The 26,699-nt window shown below is 39.4% G+C and overlaps 2 protein-coding genes across 9 annotated transcripts in view; one reads left to right on the top strand and one right to left on the bottom strand.

Annotated features, from left to right (window-relative positions):
- The window catches only part of SLC25A40 (solute carrier family 25 member 40), a 99,652-nt gene that overhangs the window by 28,787 nt on the left and 44,166 nt on the right, over positions 1–26,699 (bottom strand). For 2 of the 5 annotated variants that reach the window (XM_055346851.2, XM_063708647.1), the window contains one exon: positions 25,207–25,297. The gene's annotated coding sequence lies outside the window, so the exon portion shown is untranslated. Of the gene's footprint in view, positions 1–2,940; positions 3,063–13,116; positions 13,460–25,206; positions 25,298–26,699 lie in introns of those variants that run through there. The other 3 variants (XM_055346850.2, XM_004045693.3, XM_055346853.2) reach the window with 3 other exon arrangements.
- Positions 13,521–26,699, top strand: part of DBF4 (DBF4-CDC7 kinase regulatory subunit) — a 31,798-nt gene continuing 18,619 nt past the window's right edge. Inside the window, exons 1-6 of one of the 4 annotated variants that reach the window (XM_031013220.3) lie at positions 13,521–13,799; positions 15,070–15,242; positions 21,966–22,145; positions 23,821–23,871; positions 24,309–24,378; positions 24,959–25,035. In XM_031013220.3, the coding sequence (XP_030869080.1) occupies positions 13,754–13,799; positions 15,070–15,242; positions 21,966–22,145; positions 23,821–23,871; positions 24,309–24,378; positions 24,959–25,035 (597 nt within the window). In that variant the 5' untranslated portion in view covers positions 13,521–13,753. Of the gene's footprint in view, positions 13,800–15,069; positions 15,243–21,965; positions 22,146–23,111; positions 23,116–23,820; positions 23,872–24,308; positions 24,379–24,958; positions 25,036–26,699 lie in introns of those variants that run through there. The other 3 variants (XM_031013221.3, XM_063708645.1, XM_055346844.1) reach the window with 3 other exon arrangements.

Here is a 26,699-nt window from a genome sequence, read left to right as displayed (position 1 = left end):
ACTGTATCACCTTCCCCTGGCCAATAAAGATGCTTAACATCTCTGCATATTTTTATCAGTAGTATATATTGCCTCTTCTGTAGTATGTCCATTTACATCTTTTACCTACTTTGATGTTAAGGCATGTATACTTTCCTTACTGGTTTGAGAAATCCTTTATTCCATTTTTTAAAAAAATACTTAGGAATGCATGATATGGTTTGGTTGTCTCCCCACCCAAATTGCATCTTAAATTGTAGTTCCCATAATCCCCATGTGTCATGAGAGGGACCCAGTGAGAGGTAATTTAATCATGGGGATGGTTACCCACATGATGTTCTTGTGATAGTGAGTTCTCACAAGATCTGATGGTTTTATAAGGGGCTTGTCCCCCTTTTGCTTGGCACTTCTCCTTGCTGCCACCATGTGAAGGACATGTGTGCTTCCTCTTCCACTGTGATTGCCAGTTTCCTGAGGCCTCCCCAGCCACAACGAACTGTGAGTCAACTGAACAATTTTCCTTTATAAATAACCCAGTCTCAGGTATGTCTTTATTAGCAGTGTGAGAACGGACTAAGACATTTATTTATTTTTATTGATACATACTAGATGTACATGTTTTGGGGGTACATGTGATAATCTGATACATTAATATAGTGTGTCAAGATCAAATCAGGGTAATTGGGATATACATCATTTTAACCATTTATCTTTTATTTATGTTAGGAACATTCGAATTATTATCTTCCAGTTATTTTGAAATGTACAACAGATTATTAAGTATGCTTACTCAACGATCAAACACTAGGTCTTATTTCTTCTAACTGAAAGTTGTACTCATTCATCAACCTCTCTTCCCAGTTTCCTTCCCCAAAACCTTCCTGGCCTCTGGTAATTACCAATCTACTATCTTCATGAGATCCACTTTTTTAGCTCCACATATGACTGAGAACATGTGATGTTTGTCTTTCTCTGTCTGGCTTATTTCAATTAACGTAAGGACTTCTAGGACTTCTAGGTTCATCCATGTTGTCACAAGTGACAGAATTTCATTCTCATTTTACAAATGTTCTGTAAATGTCAGTTAGGGCTGTGTAGTTTAACTCCAGTGTTTCCTTGTTGGTATTATGTCTGAATGATCTGTCCATTACTGAGAGTGTGTTACTGAAGCTCCCCACTAATACTGAATTGCAGTCTCTCTCCCTTTAGGACTATTTTAAAAATTTAATTGATATGTATTAGGTGCACTATATTCAGGGTGGATGTGATAATTTAATACAATCATATAATTTATAAAGTCAAATCAGTGTACTTGGGATATCCAGCACCTTAAATATTTATTTATGTTAGAAACATGTGAATTATTCTCTACTAGCTATTTTGAAATACTCAACGGATTAGTGTAAACTATATCCACCATGCTGATCTATCAAAAAAACGTGGTCTTATTTATTTTACCAAACTGTTCCCTTTAGATCTATTAATGTTTGCTTTATATATCGGGGTGTTCCCGCATTGGTTAAATATTTATAATTGTCATATCATCTTGCTGAATTGACCCCTTTATCATTTTATAGTGACTTTGTCTCTTTTTACAGTCTTTGACTAGTAGCCTATTTTACATATGCATAGCTAGTCCAGATCCTTTTTGGTTTCCACTCGCATAAATGAAATACCTTTCCCCATCCCTTCATTTTCAAATTGTGTCTTTATAGATTGAGTAGGTTTCTTGTGGACAGCATATGGTTGGGTCTCGGTTTTCTTAATCCATTTAGCCATTCTGTGTCTTTAAGCTGAGAACTGAATCTATTTTTATTCTGTGTTAGTACTAATAATAACTTACCACTGCCCTTTTGTTGTTTCTTTAATGGCTGTTTTCTAACTTGTCTCCTCTTTTCTTCCATTCTTACTGTTTTCCTTTGTGGCTAAGTGATTTTCTTTGTTAGCATGTTTTGATTTGTTGATTTTGTTCTTTTCTTTTCTTTTCTTTTTTTTTTTTTTGAGACAAGGTCCTGCTCTGGTGCCCAAACTGGAGTGCAATGGCAGGATCATAGCTAATTGCAACCTCAAGCTGCTGGGCTCCGGCAATCCTATTGCCTTAGCCTCTTGAAGACCTAGGACTACAGGCACGAGCCACCACTACTGGTCTAACGCATTGCTTGTTATTTTTAGTGTATCTACAATAAGTTTTTCCATTGTGGTTAGCATGAATTTTAAAAATCATCTTGTAAATACAACAAATTATTTTTAAAAGATGAAAACTTATTTTAGATAACAAAGAACAGAAACCAAGAGAAAACTAAAAAAAAAGCTCTACACTTTAATTACATCCTCCACACATTTCGACTTTGTCTTACCTATTTTTATATTCCTTATCTCTCAACAGGCTGCAGTAGCTATTACAGTTTTTAATAGATTTTTCTCTTATGCTTCATACTAGAGTTATGAGTGAATTGCACACCACAATTACAGCATTAGAATATTCTTGGGAGGCCAGGTGCAGTGGCTGAGGCCTGTAATCCCAGCACTTTGGGAGACCAAGGCAGGCGGATCACTTAAGGCCACAAGTTTGAGATCTGCCTGGCCAAGAGGGCGAAACCCCAACTCCGTTAATAAAAATAAAAATTAGCCAGGTGCAGTGGTGCATGCCTGTAGTTCCAGCTACTCAGGAGGCTGAGGCAGGAGAATTGCTTGAACCCAGGAGGCAGAGGTTGCAGTGACCCAAGATCACACCATTGCACTCCAGTTTGGGTGACACAGTGAGACTCCGTCTCGGGGGGTAAAAAAAAAGAATATTCTTGGGGACTGTGCACAGTGGTCCATGCCTGTAATCCCAGCAGTTTGGAATGCCAAGGCAGGTGGATCGCTTGAGCCCAGGAGTTGAAGACCAGCATGGGCAACATGGTGAAACCCCATCTCTACAAAAAAATACAGAAATTAGCCAGGTGTGGTGGCACACACCTGTAATTCCAGCTACTTGGGAAGCAGAGGTGGGAGGATCGCTTGAGCCCACAAAGCAGAGGTTTCAGTGAGCTGAGATCATGCCACTGTACTCCAGCCGAGGCGATAGAGCAAAACCCTCTCTAGGAAAAAAAAAAAATGAATGAATATTAATGGTCTGTGTACTTACTTTAACTGGCCAGTTTTGCACCTTCAAATGTTTTCTTTTCGCACGTTTTTTTCCTCCAGGTTGAAGAATTCCCGTTAGCGTTTCTTGTAAAATGGGTATGGTAGTGGTGAATCCTCCTAGCTTTTGTCTAGGAAAGACTTTATCTGGCCTTCACATTTCAAGGGTATATTTGCTGGATACAGTATTCTTGGATGGCAGATTTTTTTTTTCATTCAGCCCTTTAAAAATGTCATCTAACTCCTTCCTGGCCTGTATGGCTTCTGTTGAGAAGTCTGTTGCCAGATGAATTGGAGTTTGTTTACACGTTATTTGATTCTTTTCTTCTGCTGCTTTTAGAATCCTTTCTTTATCCTTGCCCTTTTAGAGTTTGATTATTATATGCTGTGGGAAAGACAGTTTCTGGGGTGCCAGTTGAGTTGGTTTCCCCTGCATGAGACATTCATGGGAAGCCATGGGCGTCCTCTGAGGAGAAATGTCTCCTTATTGCCTTCATGTCTTTATGCCCTGAGAGCATAACCGCTCAGCGGCATTCCACAGGTTGCTCAGGGAGATAACACTCCTTGAAGCAGTGGAATATAATCAAACATCTTGGCTCCTCCTGAAACCCACTCCCACCTGTTTCAATCCCGATAAGTTAAAGATCTTAAATAGTTTAGACACATGCCTTTGCTCAAGGAAATTCACAGAAACCACCACTGCTACTCACGAGTTCCTTCACTGACTAATCCTTTTCCTCATCCCTTCCTATCCCTCCCATCTGCCCTAAGAACAAAGAGCTTGTAAACCAATAAATTGGGTGGAGCCCAAGAGCTCTGGGCCGTGAGCAAGCCTCCAGCGCTCTGGTCCCCTGGACGTGCCTTTTAAGCGCTTATTCTGTCTTTTTCTAACTCCTTTGTCTCCGCTAGACTCGGGGTACCCACTGGGTGGTGTGGGGCTGGTTTTCCCAGCATATGCCTTAGGGAAATCTTATTTGGATCAAATCTGTTTGTTGTTCTCAGACCTTCCTATAACTGGATAGTTATATCTTTCTCAAGTTTGGGAAAGTTTTCTGTTATTATTTCTTTGAATAAGTTTTCTACCTCAACTCCCTCTTGAACACCAATAATTCTTAAGATTTGGTCTTTTGAAGTAATTTTCTGTATCTTGTAGGTAATCTTCATTCCTTTTCATTCTTTTTATTCTCCTCTGTGTGTTTTCAAATAGCCTGTACTTTAGCTCACTGACTGTTTTCTCTGCTTGATCCATTCTGCTGTTCACAGTATCTAATCAAATTTTTAGTTGACAAATGTATTGCTGAGTTCCAGATTTCATTTTTAAAAACAATTTCAATCTGTTTAATTTATTTGATAAATTTCTGGAATTTTTTTTGTTTTATCTTGGAGATCACTAAGTTTACTTAAAACTGCTATTTTAAATCCTTGGTCGGAGAGCTCATGTACCGTGTCTCTTTAGGATCAGTCACTGGAGTTTTGCTGTGTCTTTTTGGGGAAGTCACTGTTCCCTATTTGTTATTTCCTATAGATTTATGTCCATATCTTTGCAATGAATAATTCATTTATTCCAGTCTTTTTGGTCTGGATTGTTTTGGTGTTGACTGGGCATGTTTGCTTAGACACTCTTTGTAATTTATCTGTTGAATATTGTTTCCCACTAGGTCACTGCCTCTTTTTTGGTACTAGGTGGCACCTTAAGCACAGGATTGCCTCAGCTTTAGTAAGCAATCTAAATGCTGCCTGTCCTGAACAGGGGAAATCACAAAGAATGTATCACAGCAGTGTGAGAAGGATGGTTAGGCATTTCTACCTAGGGGACCTGTGGAACATACCTCTTACATTGTGGTGTTGCTGAACAGCCACTATGATTTGGCATCTCCTTTGGTTGAGTTATAGAGCAGAGTTTGCAAGGTCAGGGATGGTGGTACCACCTCCCCACCTTTTACTCTGCCTGCCCTGAGCAATATTTCTACCTTCAGGCACTGCCAATGCTTCCAATGAGTCGAGGGAGGAAGAATTCTCCTTAAAGGGAACCCGAGATGATAGGGAAGCTGGCTGTCCACCTCAATCTCACAACTTCCAGTACAGAAACCATGAATTAAAGGGAACTATTCTGCGCACTTGGTGCCAGAAGACTCGGAGGAAAAGTATCTGTGATACTCTCAAACCGTGTTTTTCCTCTGCTCTCACACCAGAAGAATCAACAAATTATCTGACCAAATGTTTGGGGGTGAGGAGTTCCCCCTACCTATATGCAGTGGACCCTGCCACCTTGATATCCTTCAATTTAATTCTGACACTACCTACCTGGAAATAAGAATCTGACCCCACAGGTTGAGGGCTGTCTCCAAGATTCCTCCCCACCTTCAGTCAGAAGTCCATGCCTCCAGAACTTCTTACTAATCAGATTCGAGTTGGGGTTCCCACAACTCCCTCTTTGGGTTTGAACAATTTGCTACAGTGGCTCACAGAACTCAGCAAAACAGCTTTTCTGGTTCCTTATAAATGATATCGCAAAGGAAACGGGTGAAGAAATGTACAGGGCAAGGTATAGGGGAAGGAGGTGGTGTTTCCATTCCCTTCCTGGGCATGCCACCCTGCAGGAACCTCAACATATTCAGCTATCCAGAAGCTCTCTGAACCCTGTCCTCTCGGGTTTTTATGAAGGCTTCATGATGTAGGCCTACTTAATTAAACCACTGGTCATTAGTGATCAACTTGACCTTCAGCTCCTCTCCTCTCCCCGAAGGTTTCAGGGTACAGCTGTAAGTCCCAAACTTCTAATCATGCCTTCATTTTTCTGGTGACCAATCCTACCCTAAAGCTATCAGTCAGTATTAGCATAAAAAAAATAGGACTTTGGAGATTCTAAGGATTTTAGGAGCTGTACATCAGGAAATGGAAATGAAAGCCAAATATATATTTCACAATATCAGACCATCTGCTTAGAGTTTTTTTCATTTATCTGTGGCTCTGAAAGCTGCCTCATCCTATTTGAGTTCTGGGATATTGCTGGTGGTAATCTTGGCACTGTATATTTGTTTTCAGTTTTCCGTTAAAGAGAATGAAGCCAACTTGCTTCTACACCACCATTTTGGAATTGAAAACTCTCCCCTCTGGCTGGGTGTGGTGGCTCATGCCTGTATTCCTAGCACTTTGGGGGGCCGAGTGAGGCAAACTGCTTGACCTCAGGAGTTTCAGACCAACCTGGGCAATGTAGTGAAACTCCATCTCTAGAAAAAAAATACAAAAAATGAGCTAGGTGTAGTGGTGTGCACCTCTAGTCCCAGCTACATGGGGGTGCTGAGATGGGAGGATCACTTGAGCCCAGGAGGTCAAGGCTGCAGTGAGCCTATATCATGCTACTGCATGCCAGCCTGGGTGTCAAAGTGACAAAGTGAGATCCTGTTCCAAAAAAAAAAAAAAAAAAAAATCCAAAAAAAAACCTCTTCCCTTAATTCTATTCCAGTTCGTACCCCCTTTTTTTCTGGTTTCTTTTACTCACTAATTATTCTGAAATTCATTCATTTTATTACATGCATTGATACTTGGTTCCTTTCCACTTCTGAATACTATTCCGTTTCATAAATATACTACAATTTATCCATTTATCTGTTGATGAAAATCTGGGTTGTTTCAAGTTGGGGCCTATTACAAATAAAGCAACTATGATTATCTGTTTAAATCTTGAGTAAATACACAAGCAGAATAGCTGGATCAAATGGTAAATGTATGTTTAATGTTTAAAGAAATTCAGAAAATGTTTTCCGAAGCAGTTGAACCATTTTACACACCCACCAGCACTATATGCAAGTTCCAGTTGCTTCACATCCTTAACAACACTTGGTATGGTCAGTTTTAACATTTTATTCCTTTCAATATATGAATCGTGAAATCTCATTGTGGTATTACTTTGCATTTTTCTAAGGAATTGTTATGTTATGCATAACAATTATATCTTCTTTGGAGAAATATATCTTCTTTGGAGAAATAGCTATTTAGATCCTTTGGTCATTTTTAAATTGGGTCATCTTCTTATTGAGTTATAATAATTCTTCATATTTTTTGGATACTAGATCCTTACCAGATATATTAGATGCAAAATAGCTTATTTTGTGGGCTGTCTTTTCACTTTCTTCATAGTGTTCTTCAACATACAAAAGTTTTAAGTCTAAACAAAGCTCAATTTGCCTATTTTTTCTGTTGTTGGCCTTCTGAAGCAAAGGACAAAAATGATAAAACGTCACTTTCAAGATTAACTTATAAAAGACTGTGATGTCCACTAAAGCAGACTCTGCTTTCTTCACTAGCTTTATCTGATGATGATAGGGACAAGAGGCAGATAAATTCTGGGCATGAGAGGGCGGATCCCCAGTGAGGACCCCACCCTCAAGCCTGGAACTGCAGCCCAAAGTGAGAACTTAGATCCCTGTTTTCCCACTTGTATGTTGCCTTTTCCAAAACTACCTATGGCCTGCCCCACCCTCATCCTGTGCCCATAAAAACCACAGGCTCAGCCAGCACAGGGAAGAGAAGCAGCAGCTGAATGTCTGAGAGAAGCAGCTTACTTCAGAGTGATGGCTTGATGGTGTAACTTTGGAGATGGGTCTGGCTGGGGACGGCCGGACCTTAGGGTAAGATTAGCTTCCTGCTCCAACCCCTTTTCAGCTCCCCTTCTTGCTGAGAGCCACTTTCATCAGCAATAAAACTCCCTGCATTTACCATATTGAAGTTGTTCGTGTGACCTCATTCCTCCTGGATGCCCGACAAGAACTCAGGTGCCACACATGAATGTGTAAAAGGCCATCACACTGACCCTCATAAGCTGCTAACCCTTAAGCTGTCCATGGATGGCAAAACTGAAAGGGCACTGTATCATTTCCTCTGGGGCTTCAGGGGTCACAGGCACCCCTCTCCTAGATGCTGCCACAGGGCCGGTACAGAGTTTGCTCTTGCTGGTGTCCAAAAGCACTCGCCCCAGCTTCTGCATCCACTCACCCGCACTCCCCATCATGTGAGGGGTGGAACAGCGAGTGAGTAGAGTTTGCCCCTGCCAGTGCTCATGCACTCCAGTTCCCATGCATGAAGGCGTCAGGGAAATACCGTGATTCAATGATACAGGCTGCCATGCTGTGAACTGCCCTATGTGGAGGCCCATTCGGGCAACAAAAACAGCCTCCAGATAATAGCATTGAACTGAGGCCCTTCAGACCAACAAGCCAAAGGAAAGTGAATCTTGCCAACAACCCCTAGTGAGCTTTAAATTAGATCCCTCCCTGGTTGAGCCTTGAGATAAATGCAACCTCAGCCAACACCTTCACTGCACTGTCCTGAGAGATCCTGAGCTTACTTAACTAAGCTGCATCCAGATTCCTGACACACAAAAACTGTGAGATAATAAAGATTAGTTATTTTAAGATAACTACGTTTTGGAATAATTTGTTATACAGAAACAGATAGTATCTATTGAGATGATACATATGGTTTTTCCTTTTTGGTCTGGTTACATGGTGATTTACACTGCTTGATTCCTGGAATAAACCTCCATTTACTCATGATGTTTTATCCTTTGTATATAGAATTGGTTTTCATTTGTTAAATTTTTGCTAAGAATTTAACCATCTATGTTTATTAGGGATGCTGATCCATAATTTTTTGTATCATCTTTGCCTTTCTTAAAATGCACATGTGAGAGAATTCACCAGTGAAGCTATCCAGACCTGGAGTTTTCTTTAGTAGATATAAGAATATTTAGGTTATTTCTTCTCCTATAAGCTTTGACAGTGTATTTCAAGTAATTTGTCCATTTCATTTAAGTTGTTGAATTTATCAGCATAAGGTTGTTCATAGTATTACTTTGTTGTCATTTTAACATCCATCGGTTCTGTAGTTGTGTACCTTTCACTAATTTATTAAAGATCTTAATAAATCAAGAAATATTACCATTTCATAGACTGGAAGAATAAATGCTATAAAGATATAAATTCTTCCAAATTTATCTATAGATTCACAGGAATCATAACCTCTTAATCTTCTTACATAATCTTCTTACTTTTGTGGGTTTGACAAACTCTTTTCCAAAACTTACATGGAAGTAGAAAATGGCAAGAACTACCTAAAGTTTTGAGATGCAGCTAAAGCAGCATTTACAATGAAATTTATAGCATTACATGCTTGTATTAGAGAAGGCCTAAAATTAACGATCTAAGCTAAAAAAAAGAGCAAATTAGAACCAAAAGAAGAAGAAAGAAATGAAAATAAAAATCAATAAAATTGAAAGCTGAAAAACAATACAAAAAAACAATAAAAGCTGGTCCCTTGAGGCAAAAGAATAAAAAATAAATAAACGTCCAGTCAGATGATAGAGGAAGAAGAAAACCTTTGACAACATCCCACACCCACCATGACTGAAAGGCTTGAGCAAGCCTTTCAATCCTTTTCAATGAAAGGGAAATTCCTCGGTTTGATAAGAACCATTTACTACTCTCATCATTTCTATTCAACAAAGTACTGAAGAATTTAGCCAGTACAATAAAGCAAGATAAAGAAATTAAATGCAGGCTGGGTGCAGTGGCTCACGCTTGTAATCCTAGCACTTTGGGAGGTCGAGGCGGGCGGATCATCTGAGGTCAGGAGTTCAAGACCAGCCTGGCCAACACAGTGAAACCCTGTCTCTACTAAAAATACAAAAATTAGCTGGGCATGGTGGCAGGCGCCTGTAATTTAAAGTGAACACACTTAGGATGTGTTCAAGGGCCTGATAATGCTGAATTTACCCTGGTTTCCCAGCCCACAGTCACCTGAGACATTAACTACAGTTCCACAGCCACTAACCAATCCTATCCTTTCATGTACTTAGCCTGCAAAACTAAGAATTTAACCTTACATATAACCTTAAGCCCTCCAGTTCACCAGGATAGTGAGACTATGAAATGTGAAAATTAAATAATAAAAATAGATCAGAACACATTTCAGAAGACAACATATCAATAGTTGGCAAATGAATCAAACAGGAGTGATTATACCCAAATGAGCAGAAGATAAAGGTTGAATCTAAGCTAGGTTTGCTATGGACAGGAAAAAATAATTGCTGAGCCAGGTGAAGAGGCTTAGGCAAAAGAAAGAAAAAAAAAGTGATAAGTATTACAAAATTAATTTGTCTAGATTCTAGAACAAAAAATTTATATTTGGGTATGTGTGAGGTAATCTGAAAGATCAGATTAGGTCTCCGATAATCACAAAAAGTTGTGGAGTGGACTGAACAATATTATCTTCATTTATAGATAAGTAAATTCTAGCATAGAAAGGTTAACTTTTTTTTTTTTTTTTTTTTGAGAGGGAGTCTCGCTCTGTCGCCCACGCTGGAGTGCAGTGGCGCAATTTCCGCTCACTGCAACCTCCGCCTTCCGGGTTTAAGTGATTCTCCTGCCTCAGCCTCCTGGGGGTTACAGTAACCCCAGTAGCTGGGGTTACAGGCGGGGACCACCATGCCCAGCTAATTTTTGTATTGTTAGTACAGCCAGAGTTTCACCATGTTGACCCGGCTGGTCTCCAACTTCTGACCTCGTGATCCGCCACCTCGGCCTCCCAAAGTGCTGGGATTACAGGCTTGAGCCACCGTGCCCAGCCAGAAAGGTTAACATTTGCCCATGGTCACAAAACTAGTTAGGGACAGGGCCAGCAATGAATAAAATTCATTTCTCTTGATTCACAGCCACATATTCATTTAATTAGATCATGATTCTGCTCAATGTTCTCCAATTTTGCCTAATATAACTCTTGAACAAAGTTTCTCACCATAAATAACCCTGCCCCCATTCACTTCTTCTTAAATGTCTACCCTTCCTCTGAAGAAATGTTTTCAAGCATATTTTCAAGATCTACTTTAAGACAAACCCTACCCTCTTACCAACAGACCTGATTACTGGACAATAAAAAGGAGGTTTCTGTCCTTACTGACTACAGCCATGTCCTTTCTGTGGCTACTAACAGATTTAGGTTCCAGTAATATTTTAAAAACTAACCTCGGATAATAGATCAGAAAATTACTAACTATTGCATAAAGCGGACTTCCTGCTTATTTATTGCTTGGAATTACCATCTTCAGTGCAGTCGAGGGTGAGTCTAACAGCATAGGGTGCAACTATGTTACTGTCCTTCCTCTTCACGGCAAATAAGACACACAATTCATCTTTCACAAGACCATAAAATGGGACTTCCTTTTTTAAAAAAAAGTTCCTCAATAGAAGCATGCTTAAATCTTTCCCACATCCTTTAAACCTTCCAAAGATCCAGTCTTCCCTTCATTATACTTTCCTACAATAACAAATTTTTTTGAAAGAGTACACTCAACCTGTCTGAACTTCAAGATTATAATTTTTATCTAGTACTGTACTTATCTCTGCCACCTACTCAAATTACCCTTAAGGAAACCTAGGATACCTGAAACGCCAAAATCAAATGCTTATTTTTCAAGTCTTAACCTTATCTGTCCTGGGGATGAAGGAACTGGTGCAGTGTTCACTAGAATGATAGTAATTACGGAGCTCTTAAGGAGCTCTACTCTGTGCCAGGCACTGTACTAAGCATTCAAAAATGTTCATTTAATCCTCACAACATCACTGAGAAGTACTACCCCCTTTTAATAGATTAAAATTGGGGCTCAAAATTACCCAGAGGCCAAGTAGTTAGTGAAGCCCATATGATTCCAATGTTTGCAGTCTCTTCCCAGTTCTGTGGCATTTTCTCCATCTCTTTCACTATTTCATCAACGACGCTTATAATCAATTCTCTTATTTCACATGCTCTCCTTGGCAATTTCATTTCCTCCCAAAGCTTTAACTACATTCTATATTAGTGCTTCCCAACTTTTTAAATCTTTCTGTAAATATAAACATTTTGTGCTCTCTGTAGCTTATATTTTGAAAATAAGTTTTTTCCCATAGAAATTACAATATTGAATATGTTTGTTCAAACTACACTTCCTTCCACCACTCAAGATCTGTTAACCTCTAATGAATTGCCCCATGATTGACATCAATAGACCTTGATGCAGAAATATTTTATTGGACAGATATCAAATCAATCTCTATTTCCTCTTCCCATGTCCACTTCTGCTAGACATTTCTCTCGAGTCATAAACATCTTTAATTGTCTAATAAGCATAGTTCCATGACTGTCGCCCCAGGCCCTTCAACATAAACCTGTCTAAAACCAAACTCTCATTTCCCTTAGCAAACCTGTTCTCTGCGTTCTCCAGCTAATCTCGTCACAACCCACCCTTGTCTATTCTTTAAGGTAGCTACCTGCAAAACCGTAACGCTGACACTCTCTGACTTCCTTGAGCTACCAGGTAAAAAAATCAACCATTACAGGAATGCCTATTATGGCCTGGAGTAGAGGAATGCAAAATAGTTCAAAATATCCTCTTCCTCCTGAAGAAACAGATTTTTTTTTTTTTTTGGAGAGGCATGTTCCAACTTATAAAATTAAAATATATTCACAAGCATTTTAATTTGATCTTTAATCTCTGTTTTACAGGAAAAAAAAATGAGATGTTACTTTCCACTCCTTCACTGTTGAAATAAACTTACACTCAACTAAAAGAAAACAGGTCTGAATACAATAAAAGTCAACAGGACAGCGCAAATAGCCAACTACCCAAGGACACAAAGTGACCTGGAGGCGTTCTGCGGTGGCGCTGCCGTCAAGGCCGGGGGCCGCCTGGCCAGACCCTCCCTCAGACGCCCCCCGGGGCCGCTCTCACTCCCGCAAGTCCCTCTGCAGCTGTCCTCAGCCGGTGGGGTCGGCAGTGACCGCGGGAAAACCCCGCTTGCTGTGCGACCCAGGGCGCGCTGAGCAGGGGCTGCGGCTGCCGCCGCTGTCCGGCCCCGGCCCCGGCTCCGGCTCCGGTTCCGGTTCCGGCCCCGGCCCCGGCCAGAGCTGAGTCCGGACTCAGCCAAAGCCCCTCGCCTTCAGCTTCCCAGACGTCCGACCAGTGGAAAATTAGCATACCTGGGGGAGAAGGCAGCTGCAGGGCCGGCAGTCCTGGCAAACCTAGAAGGCGGGAATAACCCTGGTGACTGGCGGGGCCGGGCTCCGGCGCTAACTGCATCCACTAGGTTTGGTCAACACAGAGCCGCGCCAACTCTCTGAGGCTGCGCCAAGACCTGAAGCGGCGGACCGAGAGCCCGGGTCTGAGACTGAGAGAGCATCAGAATGGAGGCGGGGCAGAGGCGGAGACACAACCTGCGGGGACAGAGCGAGGCGCGAGAAAGACGGCGGCGTGAGGGGGCGGGGCGCGCAGCGCGAGAAGGCGGGCACGAGGGGCGAGCGCGAGGCGGGGCACGGCGCGTGGCGTGAGACGGGGCGGGGCGCGCGTATCGGCGCCGCGGCCGCGTGACGCGTTTTCAAATCTTCAACCGCCGCAGCCCACTCGTTTGTGCTTTGCGCCTTCCTCCTCCGCGCCTTGGAGCCGGATCCGGCCCCGGAAACCCGACCTGCAGACGCGGTACCTCTACTGCGTAGAGGCCGTAGCTGGCGGAAGGAGAGAGGCGGCCGTCCTGTCAACAGGCCTGGGGAAGCCGTGCTTTCGCGGCTGCCCGCTGCGACACTTTCTCCGGACCCAGCATGTAGGTGCCGGGCGACTGCCATGAACTCCGGAGCCATGAGGATCCACAGTAAAGGACATTTCCAGGGTAAGAAGCCCCTCCTCCGCCTGCAGTCCCTTTAATCCTTTCCTGCCCTCGTGGTTCCACCATTGATTCTTCAGACTTCTCCCGCCGGGTCCTCAGCTTCTTTTCTTCTGACCGGCCTCTAGGGTCTGAAGGAAGGAGCCCCGTTCAGTGTTTTGCCTAAGAAGGAACGGATCCTGACCCGGCCCCTCGAGCGCTCTGCCGTTTACAGCGGCGGTCCCAGATTCATTCCCGGTCGTGCCTTCGGTTGAAAACTAGCAAACAATGTGCAGATCCGGGACCTCGCCGGGACTGCGGCGCTGTCTGCTCCCGGGCTCTCGCATATGCTAAGCCTCCGCCCGGGCCCTTGGAGGCGACGGACTGCATCCTCAATTTAAAGTCAGACGCGCTCGTGGCTTTTCGCTTCAGGATTAGATTGAGTGATTGTGGGTGGATTTTTGGTCTTACCCTTGAAAGTTTATTTTCCTTTCCTCATAAGTTGGGGGAAAGCATTGTATTTCAAACACCCCATTGCTGGTTTCAACATTACAAACAGGGAAACAAAAGCAAATTTCCATTTTCAGTCACTTTATTTGGTGAAACATTCCAGCACCTAAGTTTTTTGTACCGGTGTTTGTGTGTGTAGTAACTACCAATTTAAGAACAGATTGCGTTTGAAAAATTAATTTTTAAAGCAGTTGCTTGGATCTCAGATCTGTTTTTAATGAAAATAATGAAAGGTTTAGTTCTTCGTAATGGACCGTTAAGTTCTTAATACGTAGACAAATTGTATGTGAAATGGACCGTTTAGTTGTTAATATGCAGACAAACTTTATATGAAACTAAAACTTGAGCAGTCTGAAACCCTTGAGGACTAGGTATTCTGCGTAACAGAGGATTCTTTCATCGCTAAATGAAGTTTAAACACCAGTTTTGAATGTTCAGCAGAATGGCAGATGCTCAATAAATAGTTGAGTATTAAATACCCCCATGGAGTTTACATCCTAAAAGAAGAAAATCTTTCAAAAGAGTTTTATATAGTTCCGTGCCTCAGGAATAAACACACGAATATTTCTTGCTGAGTCAACTATTATTTTACAATATGCGGTCTGTGAAAGTATATAGGGCATTTTGCCTCTATCCTAAGTAGTACTACAAAGAAATACATTTCAATGCTAATAACTTAAACTGGTAGGGTTGTAAGGATTTTTATTCTGTAATATTGTATAATGAAATATTTTAAAAATAGTAAAAGTGTCTGTGTAAAACATCTGATTCTAAACATCTTTAATAGGTGGAATCCAAGTCAAAAATGAAAAAAACAGACCATCTTTGAAATCTCTGAAAACTGATAACAGGCCAGAAAAATCCAAATGTAAGCCACTTTGGGGAAAAGTATTTTACCTTGACTTACCTTCTGTCACCATATCTGAAAAACTTCAAAAGGACATTAAGGATCTGGGAGGGGTAAGTGAAAACCCTACACTGGCATAGAAGGAAAAATTTGTAACTAGTACTTTCTACTATGTAATCATTTAAATTGTTCATTTTGGAAAACCCTTCTATTACCACCAAGCTTAACATTTTTATCAGCTGTTTATCGTTAACGAAAAACCATTTGTTTTAACCTTTTGTGGACTGACAGACCTTTCAGGTTTCTCTGATTAGCAGTCTAGTATAAAGTTCTTAGAGTGTAAGACTCCCCTGTCCTAGTGGAACTGCTCATTGACTGCTTACTGTAATGTTGGAATGTCCTCCAGATAACAGCAATTTCTTGATTATGAATCTTGGGGAGCTACATAAGTTTGTCTGGACTAGTGTAACAGTTAAGAATGTTACTACAGAACACCCATGCAAACCACACAGTTAAAATTGTTCCTGAGTGATACAGATGTTGTTTCAACAGAATGAATGTTATTAAAGGAAAAGAAATTTACATTAAGAATCTGGAATACCTTCTTTCCTACCTTATACACTGATTAGATGATTCGGAAATTAGAAAACTCAGGCAAAATTCTAGGACCTTAATAGGATTAAGGTTGATATTCGCTGAATTTTGGCAAATGAGGTAATTAAGATTTTTTTCTGTTTAAAAGGTTCATGCTGGACTTTGACTTTCTGAAGGTCTGCGTCTTTGAATGTCTAAACTGATCCTTTCATTCCCAGACTAGTAACTTTCAATTTATTTTTATTTTTATTTTGAGACGGAGTCTCATTCTATATGGCCTAGGTTGGAGTGCAGTGGTGCGATCTCAGCTCACTGCAACCTCCTCCTCCCAGGTTCAAGTGATTCTTGTGCCTCAGCCTCTGTCTCCTGAGTAGCTACGATTACAGGCATGTGCCACCACTCCTGGGTAATTTTTGTATTTTTAGTAGAGTCAGGGTTTCACCATGTTGCCCAGGCTGGTCTCAGACTTCTGACCTCAGGTGATTTGCCCACCTCAGCCTTCTAAAGCGCTGGGATTGCAAGCATGAGCCCTCCAGGCCCAGCCGATTCCCAGACTAGAAACTTATCAGAAGAACATGTGCTAACAGGTTGCCTGGAACTGTTAATATAAAAGTTATTCTACTTTTTTACTATTCATTTTGTTAAACTAAAACACTGTCACATGCTTCTAATAGTTGTATTTATTGTAATGATCATATGACAGCATTCTTAAAGGTCATGTTTTCTAGGCCTGCCACCCTATTGACTGTACACCTATTAAGAGTATCTTAATGTGTTAAGGACCTTAGACATTGAGTAAAAAATACCCCTTCATCTTAGAAACAAAGTACTTGAGGTCCAGAGAAAGTAAATGGCCCAATTAGAGCAGTATTAGCTTCTTAATTCCCACAGCAACATAATACCTGCACCATTCTGTTCCTCTAGCAATCAATGGCTACAAATGGCTATCTGGCTGGTAATTCACACCTGTAATCCTAGCACTTTGGGAGGCCAAGGCAGGTAGATGACTTGAGGCCAGGAGTTCAAGACCAGCCTGGGCAACATGGCAAAACTCCATGTCTACTGAAAAATACAAAAATTAGCCAAGCATGGTGGTGCATGCCTGTAGTCCCAGCTATTCGGGAGGCCGAGGCATGAGTATCGCTTGAACCTGGGAGGCGGAGGTTGCAGTGAGCCAAGATTGTGCCACTGTACCCCAGTCTGAGTGACAGTGAGACCTTATCTCCAAAAAAAAAAAAAAAAAGTAGCTCAAAGTAGCTATCTGATACAGTTTGATGACAACTTTCTCAAATATGATGAACAACCCATTAACTCTAGGTCTAATGGTCTAAATCAGTGATACTTAGATTTGTGTTTTTATCAGTAGAACCCTTTAAACAAAATAATATTCAGAAGTCCAATGTGTAAAGCCTGTAAAAAGGGAACTCCTTGGGCTAAAACAGCAGTACAGAGGCTAAAGCAAGAACCACTTGCCCCGTCACCTTCTTTCTTCTATCTCCACAGCAGTTCCTGAGGTAATTGCAAGAAACAAATTTTGAATTACTTCTGCCATACATAATAGTTGAGGGACCTTTTGGTTTTACATACTGAGTCTTTACCCCTGAAGTGATTGAAGTAGACCAGTGAAGTTAGGAGCATATTAAGGGTGTAAGTTCCCAAATTTTCCTTTGGATTTCCCAAAAATCCAAAGCTGTGGATTTTCAACGGAATTTGATTTATTAACTTTCTCCTAAAAAATGTCTTATTTATTGAATTCTGATCTCCCCATACTATCTTTTCTATAATTAATGATATTTAATCCTCAGGTCCTGGTTTCTGTCTTCAGCACATTTACTGTTTCTATCACTAAAAAAGATTTTGTCATAAAGATCTCCTACATGAGTTAATTTATCTTCACATCATTACTTTAGGTGCCTTTTTAATTCACCATTTCACGTACTTTGGTTTCTATAATCTCGGTGAAAACATCTTAATATCCCATTTTATCTGCAGAGTATGCTTCTGACAAATTTAACCACTGAGAGCACAGCACCCAGATTCTGATATAAAGGGGAAATACCTTTAATAGTGCAAGAAAAGTAGGTGTTACACAACCATCTAAGGAGGACATGGGATCAGCCACAGTTAGGTCCATGTCTAAATAGTTTTGGCTAAAATAAGGCAATTGGAGAGGAACAGAAATGTAGGCCGATACCTTGGCGTATTAGCTTCAACAGTAAAAGGTTTGATGTTCGTCATGATCACCTTGAGTCATCAGAAAATACATTTTGAGTTTACTCTTTAAATGGCACAGATTCAACAATATCTAATACATTGAAGACCCTGGTAAAATTGATTCAACAAATGTTTGAGTATGATGTGCACTGCACTCTGTGTTTTGGTAGATTCAAAAATGAATCCAGCCGGGCTCGGAGGCTCACGCCTGTAATCCTAGCACTTTGGGAGGCTGAGTTAGGCGGATCACTTGAGGTCAGGAGTTTGAGACCAGCCTGGCCAACATGGTGAAAAACCATCTCTACTAAAAATACAAAAATTTAGCTGGGCATGGTGGCGCACACTTGTAATCCCAGCTACTGGGGAGGCTGAGGCAGGAGAATCTCTTGAACCTGGGAGGTGGAGGTTGCAGTAAGCCAAGATTGTGCCACTGCACTCCACCTGGGCAACAGAGCGAGACTGTGTCTCAAAAGAAAAATAAAATAAAAAATGAATCCTTATGTCCGTCCCATCCTCATGTTCTAACCTAGGTAGAGATGACATTGGTACAAGTAATTGTGTTAATAATACAACATAGAATGTCAAGAGAAAGGAGAGATTAGTTCCAGCTGAGGAATTGTGGGTTTTGTTCACACACAATTGGAACACGGCTTTGAAGAATGATAAAGATTTGGGCATGTGGGAATTCATTCAAAAATTATTCCACCACTGTCTCCAGTATATCAGCACTATTTTAGATCCTAGAGATACAAAAATAAGTAAAATATAACCTTCTAGGTATTCTTTGTCTAGTGGAAACCTCAGACAACTGAATAATTTATGTTAGAGTGTTGTCAATGCTTTGACAGAAATATGTAGAAATTGCTATTAGAACACAGAGATAGGAATGATTAACTCTGCCATTCGGAATCAACAGAGAGAAAGTTTGAGCTGGATCTTGAAGTCTTAGTTAGCAAGGCAAATAGACATACTAAATAGAGGAAAGCATATTTAAAATATATGTCAATGCAGTTTGTACAACTACTAATGTTGCAGTGGGATTTGAACTTAGGATATAGGTGGGGGAAGTGGCAGCAAGCAAAATTATATTAGGGCTAGATTGCAAAGGGTGTTTTATTCACTCTAAGGAGTTTTAACTCTGTAAGAAATTAAAAACCAAAGGAAATAAGTGGTACTAACATAAGAACAGACATACAGACCAATAGAGTAGAACAGAGAACCCAGAAATAAACCCTTGCATATATGGCTAATGGATTTTCAAGAAGGGTGCCAAGACCATTCATTGGGGGAAAAGATGATCTTTTCAACAGCTGGTGCTGGGAAAACTGGATATCTACATGCAGAAAAATGAAGTTGGACCTTTACTGTCATATGCGTAAATGAGCTCAAAATGGATCTAAGATTTATTTGTAAGAACTGAAACTCTTAGTGGAAAATATAGGGAGAGATCTTCATGACATTGGATTTGGCAGTGATTTCTTGGATATGATACCAAAATCATGTGCAACAAATGAAAAGTATGAAATTGGACTTCATCAGGATTAAGAACTTTTGTGCCTCAAAGGACATTTTCAGGAGTGAAAGAACGCACAGAATTGCAGGAAATCTTTGCAAATTGTACATCTGCTAAGGGATTAATATCCAGAATACTTATATAAAGAACTTCTGTGACCCAAGAACAAAAGGACAAATGGCCCAATTTAAAAATGGACAGAGGAACTGAAAAGACATTTACTCAGAAAAGATATACTAATGGCAGATAAGTACATGAAAAAATGTTCAACATCACTAATCATTAGGGAAATGTCAATCAGTAATCACTTAACACCTGTTAGGATGGTTACTGTTAACCAGAAAAATAACAAGTGTTAACAAAGATTTGAAGAAGTAGAACCCTTGTGCACTCTGAGTGGTAGTGTAACACGATATAGCCACCATACAAAATAGTATGGGTAGTTTCTGAAAAAAGTAAAAAATTGAATTACTATATGATTTTGCAATTCCATTTCTGGCTATACATCCAAAATAATTGAAAGCAGGGTCTCAAAGATATTTATTATTCACAATAGCTAAAAAGTGTGAACAGCCTTAATGTCCAACAAGTAAATAGATAAAGAAGAGGTTGTATATACATACAATAGAATATCATTCAGCTTTAAAAAGGAATGAAATTCTAATACATGCTACAACATGAGTGAACCACAAAAAACGTGCTAAGTGAAGGAAGCCAGTTACAAAAGAACAAATGTAGGATTCCATTATATGAGTTATCTAGAATAGCCAATTTCAGAGATGGAAAGTAGAATAAAGGTTATGAGGGGCTGAGAAAAATGAGGAATGAGGAGTTATTGTTTAATGGGTACAGACTTTCAGTTTGGGATCATGGAAAAGTTATAGAAATGTTTTAGTAGTGATGGTTGCATAATGTGAATGTACTTACTGCCGTTAAATTGTACACTTAAAAATGGTTAAAATGGCGAATTTTATATTTGTCACAAAGTGTGTAGGAGATTGGGTTTCTTATGAAAAATTAGAACCTCTGACATTACTAGGGCCTCATATTTATGAAAATGAAGGCAGTGTTTGATGTGTGAATTGTTTGTATTATTGCCTGGCCCTTATAGGCATTTGAGTCTAATCCCTGGAATAAATAAATGTAGGTACATTGTTTACTGGTCAATGAAAATGAATGTTGGTCAGAAAAGAAATGATTTGCACTTAACCAAGGAGGCCACTGGTCTCAGTAGCAAATGCTGCTTAATGCTTAGATGAAGTTAACTTATCGGTTACACACTTCATTTTTATTGTCATTTATAGTGTGGGATCCTATAGAAAATAGATACAGCTATTTAAAATATTCTGAGAAGTCTTTCATGGATGTAAATTGTTACTGCTTATTAATGATTCACAATTTACTTCTGCTTAGTGGGTATTTATAGTATACATATTTATACTATATATTTTTCTAATAATATTAGTATTCTACTTAGTATTTACTTCTCCCTATTTTTATTTTCCTGACCCTGGCGATCCTTAATAACCTTCACTTTGGTACATGTCTTTATAAGTAAATTCAGATACTTAGGCGGTGGTTTTCAAACATTTTAGTAAAGAAATTCTTTTCAGTCTTACACTCTTAAGCCTAAAGGTTCCCTGCATCCTGTAAGTTGAAGCCTCAAGGGAAGGTGTAATAATGATTGATTTAGACTTGTATTGTCTGCTATGGTAACCATTGGTGATATGTGGCTATTAAATTTAAAGTCTTTAAAATCAAATTTAAAAATCAGTGGCTTGAGCTAGGCTCAGTAGTGTGTGCCTGTACTCTCAGGTACTTGGGAGGTTGAGGTAGGAGGCTCTCTTGAGCCCAGGAGTTCAGGGCCAACCTGGGCAACATAACAAGACCCCATCTCTTAAGAAACAAAAAATTCAGTGGCTTAATCACACTACCAAGGCCATTTCAAATGCTTTGGTAAGTTGTATTGGACACTGCTGCTTTAGATCATGGGCTTGAGTCAGAATGCCTATGTTCAAATTATATTATTTGCTACTGGGTAACATTAAGCAAGTCACCTCTCTTCACTTTTTATCCTGCAGAAAATGTAGATAGTATCATGAGGCTGTTCCATAGATTAAGTTAATTAACATATATAAAGTATTTAAGAATAGGATCCAGCACATGCTGCTGTTGTGCTGTTATAGGAGCTCTTATACTTCCTCAGAGTTCTAGGTTCAGAAAAATACAGTATAAAAACCACCAATTTACGAAATAATTGCATCAAATTGAAATTTTTTACTGTGCTTGGCATATGAAACAGTTTATGGTTTTTATGACCTAGTTGAAAATACCTTGGTGGCATGTGCCTATAGTCCCAGCTGTTCAGAAGGCCAAGGCGGGAGGATCACTTGAGAACAGGGGGTTGAGGCTGCAGTGAGCTATGATTGTGCCACTGCACTCTAGCCTGGATAACACAGTGAGACCGTGTTTCTTAAAACAAATTTATAAATAAAAATACTTTGTTCTCTTCTAGCGAGTTGAAGAATTTCTCAGCAAAGATATCAGTTATCTTATTTCAAATAAGAAGGAAGCTAAATTTGCACAAACCTTGGGTCGAATTTCTCCTGTACCAAGTCCAGAATCTGCATATACTGCAGAAACCACTTCACCTCATCCCAGCCATGATGGAAGTTCATTTAAGTCACCAGACACAGTAAGTCTCTTAAATATGCTTTGAGACTCAGAAGGGCTATATCCTGAAGATCTCCTGGTTTTTAATAGCAAGGTGGCAGTAGAGTTTACTTATGTAGAACATTTGCAAAGCCACATTATGTGTGGCTCTCTAGTCCTCAATAAGGTTGCTGTCTTTTAGGAAGGTGGTTTTTCCTAATAGTTCTTGTGTAATCATACTCTGATTGCTTAGGTATACCCTTGTATTTAGGGATGGCATGTAGTTTTTAGAATAATTTACAACTAAAAAGTTAACAGCAGATCATTCTTTGAAGAAGAAATAGAAACGTTTTTAATTTTCAGAGCAGGGGTCAGCAAACTCTGGCCCATGGGCCAAATCCAGTCTGTTGTCTTTTTTGTACAACCTGCAGGTTAAGCATGGTTTTTACATTTTCAAATAGTTGTGTAAAAATATCAAAAGAATATTTTGTGACAAGTAGAAATTTTATGACATTCAGATTTCATTGTCATAATGTTTTATTGGAACACAGCCATACCTGTTTGTTTAGGTATAATCTGTAGTTGTTGTGTTTTAGGCAGAATTGAATAGTTGCTGTAGAGACCATATGGCCAACAAAGCTTAAAATGTGTACTGTCTGGTCCTTTGCATAAAAAGGTTGCCAGCCCCTATTCTAGAATTATTGAAATCACATCCCTACCACTCCATGGCCAGTAAATTGAAAGATGCAAGGAAAGACAAATTAAATTGATTTAATTGGGTGTGAGATGGGATAGGATCAAATGAGAGATAAAATGTTTATCTCAGTTTTTAGGTTGAAGTGTAATTAAGTTATTATTTTACAATATTCTCCTCGACTTACCTATTATAGCCATTTGAAAATTAAGGAAAATGAGGAGAAAACAGAAGAAATGAGTCAGAAAGGAGCTATCACTTGAAAAAAGATATACAATACATAGAAGAAAGAATGGAAAAGAGATCAAGAAAGGACCATGCATTCTCTGAGTTAACGCTTTTTTGGAGCAAGGAGACAATACACCAGCGATTCCAAAATAATTGTTGGTTATGGCATTTCAACGAGTTTTCCTAGTACTTTATTTAAAAAGTGAAGTAACAGCTGGGTGCGGTGGCTCACGCCTGTAATCCCAGCACTTTGGGAGGCTGAGGTGGGCGAATCACGAGGTCAGGAGTTCAAGACCAGCCTGGCCATCATAGTGAAACCCCATCTCCACTTAAAAAAAACACAAAAATTAGCCAGGCATGATGGTGCGTGCCTGTAGTCCCAGCTACTTGGGAGGCTGGGGCAGGAGAATCGCTTGAACCCGGGAGGCAGAGGTTGCAGTGAGCTGAGATCACACCACTGCACTCTAGCTTGGGCGACACAGCGAGACTTTGTCTCCAAAAAAAAAAAAAAGGTGAAATAACATGTGAAAACAGTATATAAAATTTATTATTTTTCTTAAATCTCTGATTTAATAGGAACTAAAATGTAAGCCAATTAATTATAAAGAATTCCAGTGAAACCTAGCTATTTTATTTTTCATGTTGAATAGAATTTACTACAAAACCAAAGAGGTCACCCAAAAAAGAGAAACTTTTTAATATGAGACCCAAAAGTTCTCTTTTCTTAGCTGCTTTACCTTTTTAACCTGTTCTCCAGTTAAGCACTATGTTTTAAATTTTTCTGGTCTTTTTATAGGTGTGTTTAAGCAGAGGAAAATTATTAGTTGAAAAAGCTATCAAGGACCATGTAAGTAGGAACTATAAAGATTCACATTGTACATTTTGTTATTAAAAACTCAACTGGAAATTACAGATATTCTTGAAATTTTCCTTTCCACATTTTTAGGCAAAAGCCTGAATCTCAGCATATATTTTATTTTACAAAGTAAAGAACTTACTTTTCATGTAGAAACATCCCCATCTTGTGGCCTTTTAAAATAGTACTGGAAAGTTAAAACTTGCCTTATAGTTTTCATTAAATTACCGAGCACGTGGGTATAAAGTGGGATTGATTTTAGGAATTCTATAGAAAATCTTGATGTTCTAGCTATTGTAACTCTATAGGGTCTGTTACAAATAACTGCCTTAGTGACATTAAGCTTCAAATAATTGAATTTTTATTAAAATTTAGCTCATCTTAAATAATTTCCTAGAACAACCATAAAACTTTTTTTTTTTTTACAGGATTTTATTCCTTCAAATAGTATATTATCAAATGCCTTGTCATGGGGAGTAAAAATTCTTCATATTGATGGTAAGGATTTTATAATTGTTTTTTGACAATATTTGTTTTAAGTGTCCATGTCTGTCCTTTGGTTCCTGACTTTACATAGTGAAATTTTGATAGCAGGGATGTCTTAATCTGTTTCCTATTGCTTATAACAGAATACCTGAAACTGGGTAATGTACAAAGAAAAGGAATTTATTTCTTACAGTTATGGAGACGAAGAAGTCCTGGGTCAAAGGGCTGCATCTGGTGAGGGCCTTCTTGTTGGTGGAGACTCTGCAGAGTCTTGAGGCAGCACAGAGTATCACATGGTGAGGGGCTGAGTGTGCTAGCTCAGGTCTCTCTCTTTTTATAAAGATATCAGGTCCACTCCCATGATAACCCATTAATCCATGAATTCCCTCTTAAAGGTCCCATCTCTCAGTAAGTACTGTCACACTGGGGATTAAATTTCAACAGGAGTTTTAGAGGAGACAAACATTCAGACCATAGCATAAGAGATACCTATAATGGTAAATTCTTTATCTAATTTAACTACAAGAAAATATCACTGTTTAACTCCAAGAGTAAAATTGCTAATCTTAAAACCTTCTTTCTTTTAATAAAGACATTAGATACTACATTGAACAAAAGAAAAAAGAGTTGTATTTACTCAAGAAATCAAGTACTTCAGTAAGAGATGGGGTATGTTTTCTTTTTCAATTTTTAAAGTGACCAAGCTTGGTTTTTTTATTTATGTATTTGCAAAGTTTTCCTCCCAAGCAGAAAATATCCTAGGGGCAAGCCTGTGTATGATGTGCCTGTTTCTGTTATTCAAATAAATCGAGTGTCATTTAACTTTAGGGTTGTACTCACCAGGTAAAAGTTGTTTCTGGAATAGTGGCATAGGTCGCTTCCTCAGCCCCCTTTTGTTACTGCTGTTTTGTAACAGGTACTTTTATTTATTCTGTAGAAAAAAACACTAAAATCAGCCTGTTGTATAAACGTTCCTAATGTAAGTAATGTACTTCTTTTTGGAATATAAATATGTACTATCCTTTTCAACTGCTCTAAATGGTATAACAAAATCTCGTTTTAGCATAGCTAACTGGCCTGACCTTGACATACTTGTTAAACAACCACATTGGTTGTTAACGTTCTGTTAAACCTAATGTTCACATTATCTTCAGTCCCTTTCCTTTTCCTTGTTGCTTCTTTGAAGCATCTATACAGTTTCAGGCTTTTTCCATCCTTTAAAACAAATACAGTAAAATCTCCCTTGATCCCACATCCCTACCTACCTATTATCTAATCCTTGTAATTCCTCATCCAAAGTTCTCAGATCTCTACTTTTATACTTCCCATTCACTTTTCAACCTACAAGGTATAAAACTTCTGACCAGTTTTCCAAATCATTTTGATACTTTTTAAACCCAGTCATATTGGTTCTCTCAGCTGTTGTCCATTTCTTCCTTAAACTTTTCTATTCTCTTCTGAAATTTCATCTCTTAGCTTTCTACTGGTCTCTTCATATTTCTCAGACCATTCTTTTGTGGCCTACTTTTCCTTTGTTCCATATTTAAATGACAGGGATCTAAAAATAATAAACTGATAAGAGTGTATATAAAGACATGAAGCCATAGTAGGATGGCATATTTTAGAAATCTTGTGTAGCATAATACAGCCTGATCTTTGAGTGTGCCAGTGACAAAAGATAAAGCTGGAAAAACCAGCATGTTAAGATTATAAAGTACCTTGCACTATATAAAGGAGTTAGATTTTATCTTGGAGAGTTTGGAAAATTATGGAAAGATTATAAATAGAGTAACCTGATTGGATAGTCATTTTGGAAAGATCTTCTGGTTGACAATAAAGAATGAATTATTTGGCAAGACTGAAAAATGGCTTTTGAACTCTTGAACAATTTTTTTTTTTTTTTTTTTTTTTTTTTTTTTTTGAGGCAGGACCTCCCCCTCTGTCACCCAGGCTGGAGTACAATGGTGCCATCTCAGCTCACTGCAACCTCCTCCTCCCGGGCTCAAGCGATCCTCCCGCCTCAGCCTCCCAAGTAGCTGGGACTACAGGCATGAGCCACAGTACCTGGCTAGTTTTTGTATTTTTTGTAGAGACGGGGTTTCGCCATGTTGCCCAGGCTGGTCTCGAACTCCTGAGCTCAAGCTATCCACCCGCCTCAGCCTCCCAAAGTGCTGAGATTACAGCCGTAAGCAACCACACCCAGCCCTCATTTTTTACTGAATGCATTTTATAGGATGACCACTTGGTATATACATGCCGTATATAAGGCTGCATAAACTTTTTATGCATTTCTCATTTTTAATAAATTCACATTTATATAAGAATAATTTGCA

Source organism: Gorilla gorilla, chromosome 6 (assembly GCF_029281585.2).
Source record: "Gorilla gorilla gorilla isolate KB3781 chromosome 6, NHGRI_mGorGor1-v2.1_pri, whole genome shotgun sequence".
NCBI classification, from domain to species: Eukaryota; Metazoa; Chordata; class Mammalia; order Primates; family Hominidae; genus Gorilla; species Gorilla gorilla.
Note: the sequence above shows the minus strand (reverse complement) of the source record. Positions and strands in the feature narration are given on the sequence as shown.